We start from the raw sequence: 13,644 nt of genomic DNA, 5'->3' as shown, positions 1-13,644 counted from the left end.
TTGCTAATGGAATTCAGGCACAATGAAATGCCCTGGGAGCTCTAGTGTAATTAAATTCTATGTCTCAATATCTTCATCTATTAAATGAAAAGATAATAGTTACTAAAGCACAGGATGGTTAAAGAATTTAATGCAGTAAGGACTTGTAAGTGTTAGCTGCTACATTCTTATTTAATTGGAATAAGGCAGAAGATTAGTAGGAGAATTTGAATCCATGTACCTCTGTAATGGATCCAATAATTCTGTTCACTTGCTTTACAAGCCTCATGTAATGATCAAATCAAAGAACTTTCATGTAAAAGTGTATTATAATGTTCAGTATTCTTTGCAAACAGAAGTTCTTAGTTTTTATAGTTCAGCTTTGTATGTGGCCTTATTTCGAGTCAAAATTTGCTGTCACAGAAGCTGAGTAGTTTATTCTGGTGTTTCAAAGAAAATAATACCAGTTACCTACAAGCCTCCAGTGGCATCAAGTGCCATCAATATAAAACTTAAAGAACTATGTTTTTATTTGAATTGATTGAGCTTTTTTCTTGGTGCATTGTAATCATACATCTTAAAGGGGTACAAGATGGTAGAGGCATACATGCACACATCACTCATTTAGCCCTTCCCCAATCCCCCCCATTCCCCCTCTTTCTCAGATTTGGCTTAGTAATTGACTCTGCTATGTTTATGAATGTACATCATGTACATTGGGGGATTTCCCTGTCCCCCCTCCCATCCCCCTCACTTAGGTCACCGTATTTGCTCATCTATGGTTCATCCTCCGAGAATGAGCTCTATTTTTCCCTAGCCTCTGAATTTTAAGGAGAACATACAAATTTTCACTTTTTGTGGCTGAACTTTAAGCACATAATTTCATTATCTGTTTTTATGTTTTAATTGTATTGTTTTTGTTTTTTTGTCACTGGGCATTGAACCCAGGTCCTCACACATGCTAAACAAGTACTTTTTGAAGTACTTAATGCCTTCTAACATATCCACTATGTTATGATTATTATGTTTATTATTCTTTCCCAGTAAAATGTTCCATAAGGGCAGGGCAACCCCACACACATTGTTGTGTCCCAGTAACTAGAGTCACATAACAGCATTCAATAGATGTTTTGTTTTTGTTTTTTCTTTCCTTTCTTACTTTTTTTTTTTTTTTTTTTTTTTTTTGCAGTACTGAGGATTGAACCTAAGGGCATTCTACCACTGAGCTACATTCCCAGCCCTATTTTATCCTCCACTTTTTGAAACAGTGATTCCCTAAGTTCCTGTGGGCCTCACAATTTGCTGAGGCTGGCCTCTAACTTGAAATCCTCCTGCTTCAACCTTCCAAGTACTGGAATTATAGGCATGCACCACCATACTCGCCTTTCAATAGATTTTTTTTAAAGGAGCTAGTGATGGATAAGAATAGTGGTTGAAGCCGGACGTGGTGATGCACACTTGTAATCCCCGTGCTTGGGAGGCTGAGACAGGAGGATCGCACAGGTTCGAAGCCAGCCTCAGCTACTTAGTGAGGCTCCCAGCAACTTAGTGAGATCCTGTTTCCAAATCAAGTATAAAATAGGTCTGGGAGTGTAGCCCAGAGGTAGAAAGCCCCTGGGTTCCATCCCCAGGACCACCAAAACAAAACAAAACAAAACAAAAAACAATAGTGGTTGAAAGGGAAAAGAAGTAAGATGGGTAGTCACTTGGTGAAAGTAGGGCATTTTGAAGCCATTTATTAAACATAATTTGATCTTTTCTAATAAAAATATCTATGCAGAGTTTATACCGGAGGAATGCCCTGTGAGCTTCTTATACCACAATCTGATGATCTGTAAGTGATTATAATAACTTTCTATATAAAATAATAGTGCATATAAACATAGTAAATTTAAGTAGTGATTGCTAGTGATCTGCATAGCTAAGTATTCTATAATGCAATATAAAGTATAATATTTTATATGGTAAATTAACATTGTTTATATAATTAGGTACTACCTTGTATCTTTTTCTGTTTTCAATTTATTATGATGTGAGCTACTGTTTAGATTAATATGAAAAAAAGGTATTTGGGGAAACATCCTTAGAAAATAATTGTTCTACTTGATAATATTTTAAGCTCTTTCAAAGAAATACTAATAGGGATATCAGTGCTAATTTCATGGTTGAATGATATTTTATTTAAATATCTTCAGTGAAGTGTGAGAAGTATTTTTATTTTATAGAAATTTTAGTTGTAGCAACAATTTATGTCCTGATTCATATTCTAAAATTAATGAGATAATTTTAAGAAAAACATAGTATTTTAAAATTTTAGTGTCACTATGAAGTTTAATATTGGCCTATATCTTTTGTTAGGTATGGTCTAAAGCTAAGTCATCCAAATGGAGACATAGGTTCTATGGTCTGCAAGGTAACTGGGACTTACATTGGTAAGTGTCGATCATCTTTCTAATTGTCATACGTGCTTCACATCTATTTTGTGTTCTAACCTCCCCTGCCCTTTTGTTACCTTTTTAGGGACTCTTCTGTCTCTTTCTTGCTTCTTTCTTTTTCATATGGACATGTGTGAATTCATCTTTTTTTTTTTTTGGTGGTGCTGGGGTTCCTGGAAACCCTTCTACCTTTGGGCTACACTTCTAGACCTATTTTTTATATTTTTATTTGGAAATAGGCTCTCTTAAGCCAGCGAGGCTGGCTTCTAACCAGCACAATCCTCCTGTCTCCACCTCCCAAGCATGGGGATTACAAGGGTCGGCCACCACGCCTGGCTGAATTCATCTTTTCTTAAGGTTTACATTCCTTCTCTTTCTCCTCCTTTCTTCTCCCAGAGGATTCCATGACTAATTCAGCTATTTTATCTGTTGCCTTAATTTTATTCCATCTCCCCACTTCCTTGCTGTATATACTGCAGACACATAGATCTTTTAATTCTTGCCTGGCCTTCCCTTCTGTCTTCTGTTTAGGCCCTTTATAAACATCCTATCTTGAAATTTAGAGATAACAATGTGTGACCTCAGTGAAGCCTCCTGTGACCCCCTTTGACCTTCTCAAAGCTCACTCTCCTCCTTGATAGCTTTATCACGTTGAGTGCTCTGTGTTGCTGTTCTTGACTGATTGTACTCTCTGCTAGACAGTATGTTCTGTTAGGAGGAAAGTCTGTGCGCTCCCCCTGCCTGAATCTCTCAACTCCTAGCAGAGGGCCTAAACAATTAAACAGCTATTGATGAAAAAAGGCAAACTCCGGGTGACATGGTTATATACCTCTGCTTTTATTATTCTTCACTCACAGTTATATTTTCTTCAGACATTGCTGCTTATAACCTCCAGATACCTATTATACATATTTTTATATTATAGACACTTTTTAATACAGTACAGTTTTCATTTCTTTAAGAACTAATTGGTACTTGTATAAATTCAGCCTTTATGTTTTTTTTCCCTACTTTTTAATCAGCTTTGTAATATAGAGTGATTGTTATGCTCTGGTTGGGGATTTAATTGATTGTATATTTTAATTAATTCCAGGTCATCACAATGTCAGCTTCATCTTAGACAGTGATTATGGAAGGTAGGCCATTTTGTAAATGATATTTTTATAATTGATTCAACTGGGCAAATAAAATAAAGTGTATATTCACTTTGTGAGATAGATGCAAGAGATTAAAGAATTAATCACTTTCTTCCCCCGAATTAACATTTAAAAGTCAGCAACTCCCTGTCATTCACAATTTGTGTCTCACACATGACCTTTTAACTAAAGCAACCAACAAAAAATTATGATATAAAAATTATTTTACTTATTGTGTGTCTTCTATTTAATTATTCTTTTTTATAACAAAAGCAATTAAATTTTTATTTGAAACTCTAAGTATAAATAAAACCTCGTGAACAGTATTATCAAATAACATTTTTCTTTATGATATCAAGACATAGAGCTTTGAAAGTTACAGCTTTTAATGCAGTATCTTACCACCAATGTTAATAACATAATTAACGTTTGTGGTGGTTGTTGTTTGGGTACTGGGAATTGAACCCAGGGACATTCTACCTCCAAGCCATACTCCCAGCGCTTTTATAAAAATTTGAGACAGGGTCTCGCTAAATTGCTGAGGGTCTTGCTAAACTGCGGAGGTTGGCCTTGAAGGTACAGTCCTCCTCTCTCAGCCATCCAAGTGTTGGGATTACAGATGTGTGCCACCATGGCCAGCATATTTATGGTTTTTAATAAAACGAGTTCTTGTTTCCAGATATCCTACATCCTAATATCAATAAGAAAGACTTTGGATGTTCATAGAAATATTAGGATGCGAAAATCTCAACACATCTTCAAACCTCTTATTACAGACAGTAATAGTGAACATTTAGTGCTAAGCATAGTGTCATGTCCTTTACGTACATTATCTAGCTTAATCTTCCAAAGAACCTATAAATTGAATGCCGTCATCCACCCCATGATATCCACTGGGAAAATGAGAGGAACATTAAACAATTTTCCTAAGGACGCTCAGCAGGACTCGTAAGTGAGTTAATCTGTCTAAATTCAGGACCTGAGCATTTCATTCCAGTGCTCTCCCATGACTTATGGAGGGTTCAGCCATGAACAAATCCCACAGTAACTGGATTTGTCAATGGCTCCAGTGGGCAAAACCATGGCCTGCTAAACCTAAATGAATTGTTCTGCCCAAATATCATAGTATTTTTTAAATTAGAAATGATCCAGTTAACAGACATCTAAAAAATTACATTATTTATCATCTAATACTAATACAGCTGTAGTAGGTCAATATATCTTTAATTTTTAATGTCAATGTAAATGAGGTCTGTTGATTTCCTTTTAGTCTCTAAAGAGACACTCAATGATTAGAAGTTGGAAAAGAATGGCACTGCTACAATCAAAGCAGATGTTCTTTCTGTTCAGTATTCACAGGCAATAAAAGATTTGGTCCTCCCTGCATGGAGCTGCAATTCCATTTGGACCAAAATCCACTATCATTTTATTTTATATATATATATTTTGTGTGTGCGTGGTACTGGGGATGAAATCCAGGGGCTTTCTACCTCCAGGCTATACTTCCATACCTATTTTATATTTTATTTGGAAACAGGGTGTCAATAAGTTGCCGAGAGCTTCACTAAGTAGCTGAGGATGGCTCAGTCTCCTAAGAACTGGAATTACAAGAGTGAGGCACCATGCCCGGCTCACTATCATTGTATTTAAAGGGCATCTAGTGCTAGACACCTAGAAGCAAAAGGCTTATTTAAAAATTCATGTCTGTTAAAATCATGCCTGTTAATAAGTCATGCTGATTAAAAAGTCATTATGACCAATATAGACTAAAATGAAACCATGAAGTATAACTCATGAGCAAATCAGTGTGGAAGATATGTTAATGGTGCCAGGGTATACTCTTGTGATTTATGATGCAAATGGCTTATAGCCCCATGATTTAACAGCTATTCTCTTGTATGGAAAGAATTGCTTACATAGAACTGACTAAGATCACACAATAGAATTTTACTAAAACCATTAGAAAGAACCAGCAATGATTAAGTTTTTAATGATTTCTGGACCTATATATGGTTCTTTTATGCTCTTAGTCTCACTCTTTGTAAGGTGAAAAAAAATAAATTCTTAGTAATATTAAACATTTTAAAAATAAAAGTAAAAATATTTATTGCCAAATCCATCATCTGTCTCTTGGAAAAATAATTATCTAAAAAAGATTGTTTGAATGACCAAGCTGGATATGATTGCTAAGTATAAATAAATCAATATGCTAGATTAACTCGCTCAGAAATTTTCCATTTAAAAATGCCAGCAAATCCACATATAACATAGGTTAGAACACTGCATTACATTGTATCTTGATATATAATTCCTTTCTTTAATCCAATGAATAACCTTTGTGTTAATATCTCTTAATTGAGAAAACTGTGTTCCTACATAAAATACTCTCAGTAATTTAAGATAACTGTTAAAAATATGTCATTTAATACTTTAAAACCTAGTTTTAAGATTACACCGCATTTAAAAATGTTAAATCATTTTATAAATTATATAATTATTATTTTACAAATTTTAGGAGCATTTCTGAATATCAAATGAACTAATTACAGACCATTGTGGCACCCATCTTGTATCTCTTTTAATAACAAACCCTCTCCCTGCTATTTCCCCAAGTTCAGGTGGCAGCTGTTTCTAACTGATAAGGTTCAAATGAGGCTGCCTTTAATTGAGAAATGCCTAGTCATTATCAATGAATTAGTGAAAATCACCTCAGTGTCATCCAAAATAAATTACATTCAAATTTTATTTCAGGGGGCAATTTTTCCACTAACTGCAGAAGCAGAGTTAATTTTAGAAATGCAGAATTCATTTTAGATCTTTGTGAATCAACTCAAAAGCTAATAACATAAAAATGTACAATCCAGTTCAAACTTCTTAAATAACTAATTTAGCATAAAATATATCCAAAGATGCATTAGTCTTGCAAATGCATGAAGTGATGCCTGGGTTAGATTTGCAAGAGAGTTGTTAGTCTAAATCACAAGTTTCCATCATCCTTGTTGATTCCAATTTATTATACTGTAATTATGATAAATAAGTTTTGAGTCTTAAAATTATTTGAATTTTTAAACTTTTCTAATTGTGAATTTCATTAAAGCAAGTAAGAGAATAGTATTTAATTTTCATAATTCTTTCTCTTCCTACCCCTTTAGATTATGTAATTGTGCATGTGTTTCTATCAAAAAACATGCAAAATGCCTGGCATGGTGGTGCATGCTTGTAACCCCCACGATTGGGAGGCGGAGACAGGAGGATGGCGCAGGTTGGAACCCAGCCTCGCTGGCCTAAGAGACCTGTTTCCAAATAAAAATATAAAAAATAGGTGTCTGGGAGTGTAGCCCGGAGGTAGAAGAGTTTCCAGGAACCCCAGTACCACCAAAAAAAAAAAAAAATGCATGCACAAATATTAAGACTTTCTGTTTATTTAAGGGCATCTAAACCTGATGAATTGTTAGGGTTTGTGTGTTGTTGTTTGTTTTGGCACTGGATATTATAACTCTGAGCTATACCCTCAACCCTATTTCATTTTTATGAATTTTGAAACAAGCTCTTGCTAAGTTGCGGAGGGCCTTGCTAAGTTACTGAGACTGATTTTGAACCTGCCATTGTCCTGTCTCAGCCTCCCAAGTACTGAGATTACTACAGTTGTGTGTCACCATGCCTGGCTGGATTGCTCATACTTTACCCTGGTCCATCTGTATTATTACACCGATTTATGGGCAGGGGAACAGTATTGTATAATATACAGATTAAGAGCCAAGGCTTTTGGACTAAAATGCCTGGCTTCTAATTTTGTTTCTGCTGCATATTGGTTTTGTAATCTTGAGTAAATTAAGTAAATTATTTGATTTTTTAAAATCTGTCTCATGTGGCTGATATAAAGGTAAAATGGCATAATAAATGGAAGGGTTTTCAATCGATTCTTTTAGAACCCACTGGACTCTAAGAGTCCGTGGGTCAACAGAAGAGCCCAGCCATTGTGCACAGTAGTCCTCTGTTTTCTTTGCCCTTTTATTTTGTCAATATAATTTCTTAAGATCAACTTTGTTCAGGAATAATTTGCATATAATAAAATGTGTACATCTGTTCGGTGTTCTATTTTTTTTACTAAGTTCTGACAAACATATATATGTGTGTGACCAACAATCAAAACAAGATACAAGAATGTTTCTATCTTCCCTCAAGAATTCATGTCCTGTTCCCTGGCAAGTCATGACCTGATTTCTGTCATAACAGTGACAACAAAAATCCCCAAATAAAAGTCATTTCTTAAAAGCAAAAAAAAAAAAAAATTAACTTTTCTTTTAAACAGGAGTTTACCACAGAAAGCGACATATTTTGTTTCTTCTCTCAATAAAGTTTCAATGTTTCAAACATTTGCAGGTATGTGACATTTCTCTGACTCTGATGTGGATGTGAGGAGAGCTGGTAGATGCTTCTATGTTATTCTATGTGCTGCTAGGAAAAGAAAAATATCCAAGATGGGGAATCTAAAAGATAAAACCCTGGCATTAGGCTAGGATACCCTAAACTGCACTCCTACTATAAGACTGAAAAATAAACTCATCACACTAAGAAAGAGAACAGGGAAACTTATTTATCTAGACTTTAGTTGTTGGTAATGAAAAGGAAAAATAATACAAAGCCAGTACTCTCAGATGTATGGTTCCAGTGAGATACAAAAGAATTCTCAGCTGGGCGTGGTGGCACAAGCTTGTAATGCCTGTACTCAGGAGGCTGAGACAGGAGGATTGCAGATTCTTGGCCAGCATCAGCAACTTGTGAGGCATGGGGATATAGCTCGGAGGTAGAATGCCTCTGAATTCAATTCCCAGTACTGTGTGTATGTATGCATGCACGTACACACACACACACACACACACACACACACACACACACACACGCACACACACACACATTCTCAAGCAGATTTTAATTTAATTATTTTAAAGAGGTCTCAAGTTGATAGTTCCCCTAGGAGAGTGTCAGAGGCAAATGCACACCCTCCTGAAAGAACTGTATCTTCCAGGTCAGGAGTGATGGAGACACATGTTTAGATTTCAGGATGCTAAACTGTGAAAAACATGTGTCTTAGAATGAATTAAATGTGAAATATTTTTATTTGTCCTAGAAATATGTTTAATGCAAAATTCATATGTAGTAACGCATAGAACTTTGATAGAATAAATAAGAATATTTTAATATTCAAAGCCTATGGGAGAACAGGTGTTTTTTTATTGGCCTTCCTTTGTTTCCTTTAGAGCTAAATATCTATTCTCAGCTCAGGGTTTCCTTACTCCATCCATTCTCTAAAATTTCTCCTTAGTACCAGTCACCATTAAAGTCTGGTCTCCCAGGGAATATAGATCTCTTTGAAAGACAGGAGATTTTATCCTCTTTGCAGGATTGCATCAGTGACAAAATAACGCAACACTTCATTCATTCACTCATTCTTTCATTCAATAATCCACTGCTACACTATGTTAGGTAATTTAGAAATCTTTTTAAAATGAGTTATTTGGGCTTGCTTGCGATATTCCTAACATTTTATTTAATAAACTTTTCTCCCCCAGAGGTCACTACGATTTCACCTTCAAAAGGAAGCATTCAAGGTGGCACTACGCTAACAATAAGAGGAAGGTTCTTTGATCAGACAGACCTCCCAGTGAGAGTTCTAGTTGGAGGTATTCTTCATGATTTCTTATATGCTGCTTTATAGAAACAAATCCTGACTGTTCTCTAATAACTTGCAAGGGGGCTGATAATTTTCTCTAATTATTTTCTTCCATTTAAAGCTGGATGTTTTCACATATGCATTTAGTTCTGGGGCTTGGCACTCTTCTCTCTGCAGTTTCACAGTGAGGATCACTCCTTGCAGCCTGTGTGACTGGAACTTGAGCTCTCACAGTGGCCCTAAAGGGCCCATGTAGTAGCATCCTGGCTGCCATCCACAAATTCCTCACCACAGTTAAGGACATTCCTCCTATTTAATAAGCTCTTAAATGCTCTTCTTGAACTGTTGTTCCTTCTCAACAAGTTAGCTAATTATGGGACATTTTAATTAGTATTTTTGAATACTCCTATACTTTTCTTATATACTGTGGCATCTGAGCAATAGTAATTACTGATGATACCGGCCTTCAAAAGAATATTCTTTTATGTAAAAAATTCTTTTTTTATGTGGATCATATTGAAAATGGCATACATTCAGCTAGTGCTTAGTGCCCTTCCCCCACCCACTTCCCCTTCCCCCCAACCCCCGCTCCCAACAACAATTGTCCAGGTTGACCATGCTACATTAAAACTTACACACATATTCAAATATATTTCCTCAATTAATCAACCTCCGCCTTCTTCCTCTCCTACCCTTCCATTCTAGCTTGCTGAGCTTTCCCCTCCCTTATCTAGAGTCCCTCTGGTATCCCCAATACTTCTTAGCTTGGGCATATTAGAGAAAACATATGTCCCTTCTCTTTCTGTGCTTGGCTGATCTCACTTAACATAATGTTCTCCAGGTCTTTCCATCTTCTTGCAAATGACATGATTTTATTCTTCTTTATTGCTGAGCAGAATTCCATTGAGTGTATTTCCCATAATTTTGCAATCTATTCATCTGTTGGTTCCATATTTTGGCTATTACGAATTGTGCTATTATGAACATGGATATGCATATGTTACTATAGCTCTCTGATTTCAACCCCTTTGGAAAGCAAATGCTGGCGAGAGTGTGGGGAAAGAGGAACTCATACACTGTTGGTGGGAGTGCAAAGTAATTCAGCCACTATAGAGATCAGTGTGGAGATTCTTTAGAAAACTGGAAATGGATTCAACATATGATCTGACTATACCACTCCTGGGTATCTTTCCAAAAGAATAATCTATTAATGTGTGATCTGTTTACCAATTCACATAGGGTTTGTTTCTTTGGTCATATATAGCTTTTATGTATTCGTGTAGATTTATTCAGAGATTGGGGATATGCAGCTAAAAAGGGAGCTTGAGAAGAATGTAACTGTGGGACTCTTGCCCCTGAGTCAAAAGAACATGACTCCCCTTGATAGGCAGGGGACAGGGTGCCTTCCTGTGTAGGGGGGCATATATATGTTCTGCAACAGCTCTCTTGCTCAGAGGCTTTCTACCCTTTAAGGAATCTGCATATGATCCTTCCAAATAGTGATTTCAAAAAAGAAGAGGAATGTATAGAAAGCAACCTCATCTAACATTTGTACACTAATTTTTCTAGTCCCTGTGAATCTTTGCTGGTCACCTGCTTACATATTAAAACCTGGTCTATATGATTTAAAAACTTATATTATGCTGGGAATGGTGGGAATGGTGGTGCATGCTTGTAATACCAGTACTTGGGAAGCTAAGACAGAAGAATTGTGCAGGTTAGAAGCCAGCCTCAGCTACTTAGTGAGGCTTTCAGCAATGTAGTGAGACCCTGTTTCCAAATAAAATATAATAAAAGTATGTCTGAGAGTATAGCCGAGAGGTAGAAAGCCCCTGGGTTCCACCCTGGGTTCCATCCCCAATACCACACACACACACACACACACACACACACACACACACACACACACTACATTCTTATATTGTCTGATCAGATTTTATATTGTAAATATTCAAATTAGGGATATAAACCCATTATCTTAATCTTAGGTATTTTTACCTGTTTTTAATCTGATACTACATCTATTTTGACTAGAATACAGCTGATATGTCTATAATATGTTCTACTATATTTCATTGTCATTAATGTGGCAAGAAGATTTGAAATTTGGAATTCTCAAAAATTTCTTAGAAATAATGATCTGTTTAGGAAGGTTACCTTTTCTCCCAATAAAATGGGATGTTGGCTTACTATACTTTTCAAATTTACTGGTTTTTAGTTTAATTTTCTTGCATCCACAAGGCATTCAAAGCAGTGAAAGTGTTACAATATTAAGTATTCTGGGCTACCAAACAGAAGTTGAGAAACATAACCCTCCCTTTCACTTATCCTCACATTTTGCTGACTGTGATTCCTCTTCTAGTCAATACCCACTGAAGACCAACCCTTCATGAGCTCTAGAAATGTGGACTCTTCCATCGAATCTAACTGTGTAGAATTTGTTATTGTTTTCTTTTAGACCCTTCTCTGTTTTGGATTCAATCTTTCTACAAAATGCCATTTCACAATTGTTCTTTATGTATATTTTGAAAACTCAGACTAAACCACCATTTTTTATTGGTACATTATAGTCTCACATGATAATGTGGATCATGTTGACAATGACATATATTCACACAGTACTTGGTGCCCCCACCCCGATTCCCCTTTTCCCTTTCTCCCAATACTAAGTGTCCAGGTTAACAATGTTATATGCACATGTATACACATAGTCGCATGTAGCTTTCCCATTAATTGAGCTCAGCCTTCTTCCTCCCCTACTTTTCCTTCCTGGCTTTGCTGAGGTTTCCTCTCCATTATCTGGAGTCTCTCTGGTACCCCTAATATTCCCTAGCTTGAGCATATTAGAGAAAACATACGTCCCTTCTCTTTCTGTTTTTGACTAATCTCCCTTAACATAATGTTCTCCAGGTCTTTCCATCTTCTTACAAATTACATAATTCTGTTCTTTATTGCTGAGTAGAATTTCACTGTATTTATTTTCATAATTTTGTAATCCATTCATTTATTGATGGAGCCCTAGGTTGATTCCATATTTTGGCTATTGTGATTTGTGCTGCTATGAACATGGGTATGCATATGTTACTGTAGTTCTCAGATTTCATCTCCTTTGGAAAGATACCCAGGAGTGGTATAGCCAGATCGTATGGTTAAACCACCATTTTTTTTTAACCAAAGAGGGCCGGGATCATCTATCTTCATAAATTCTGGCCATCATGAGCATTCAGCAACTTTTTTCCCTGAGGAACAATACTAAGCCTTCACTTTGGATGCATAAGTGACATATTTTAAGATACAATCTTATCGTGTATATTTTAAATATATTTTCTCAGAAATTGTGAAATTTTCAGACTTGTATTTTTTCAATAAAAGTTTTCCTTGTGGAAGTATAAAAATTAATGAATGATAAACTTTAATGGAGAATAAGTAAAGGAAACAAAGGGCCACAACTTTGCCACTTCCTTATGCAGATTTGTTTGTATTGAAAAAGATTTCAGGATAGGCTGATGTGACTTGTGCTTTGAAGCTTTATTTGTAACAGTTCTGTGTTTTGCTTCCATACAGGTCAAGCCTGTGATGTTTTGAATGTCACAGAAAATAGTATATGTTGCAAAACACCCCCCAAACCTTCTATTCTCAAAACTGTATATCCAGGTAAGCTACCATAAGAGAGAATGACCATTTTCTATTCTCAGTAAGATATATTGAGATATGTCAATAGTCAAAAATGTTACTTGAGTATTTTAGAATTTCTCGTGAGAATTACAATAAGTTACCTTTTTGAATTTACATTTTCTGGATTAGGAAATAATCCATAAAATAGCTGCATCTAAAGTTTACCTGTGGAGACAAACTCAGTCTAAATTCTTCTGATTTCCTATTGGAAAAATATGTCTTTATTGGTAGAGTATAATAGTTCCTTTATTTTAGTCTATATGGAAATTTTTAAAATGCTTTTCCATGGTGAAAAAATGACAATTGACAGAAGTTAATTTTTTTTTTTTTTTTAGAATGAGTTGGGAGTGGAAACAGATGGAAGAAAATGTAACTTGAAATTCATTTGAGACTTTTCCTTTGTAGCCCAGTGAGCTTGCAGTATGATCTTACTGCACTAATTCCATTGAAATGCTGTGCATGTATTTGATCATGGCCTGTATCGTGTATGTTGCGCACACATTGAAATCTATTCATAGTTTTGTGATTGGTTGATATTTGAAGCCAAATAAACTCTGTTTACTATCCACTTAAATTTTTGTCTTGAGTCTTAGAAAAAAGTTACTAGTTTAAGAGAATAAATTTGGTCTTTATAATTGGTGACCTTAGAGAACGTTGTGTATATCAGAAAACATTTCTACTTTAAGAGGCGGACAGCTTTTAGCTCTTCCTCCACCCAAGTTCAGCTGAAGAGGAGTAACCTTTC

At 35.7% G+C, this 13,644-nt stretch overlaps 1 protein-coding gene across 1 annotated transcript in view; it reads left to right on the top strand.

Moving 5' to 3' along the window:
* Window positions 1–13,644, top strand: part of PKHD1L1 (PKHD1 like 1) — a gene marked incomplete at both ends in the record, with an annotated part of 159,996 nt that overhangs the window by 18,512 nt on the left and 127,840 nt on the right. Inside the window, 6 exon segments of the mRNA XM_080694743.1 lie at window positions 1,760–1,813; window positions 2,338–2,411; window positions 3,508–3,550; window positions 7,863–7,933; window positions 9,124–9,234; window positions 12,789–12,878. Coding sequence (XP_080550869.1) covers window positions 1,760–1,813; window positions 2,338–2,411; window positions 3,508–3,550; window positions 7,863–7,933; window positions 9,124–9,234; window positions 12,789–12,878 — 443 coding nt within the window.

Source organism: Muscardinus avellanarius (assembly GCF_963383645.1).
Source record: "Muscardinus avellanarius genome assembly, chromosome: 4".
Taxonomy (NCBI): Eukaryota; Metazoa; Chordata; class Mammalia; order Rodentia; family Gliridae; genus Muscardinus; species Muscardinus avellanarius.
The sequence above is the reverse complement of the archived record's forward strand: the minus strand, read 5'-3'. Positions and strand labels throughout refer to the sequence as shown.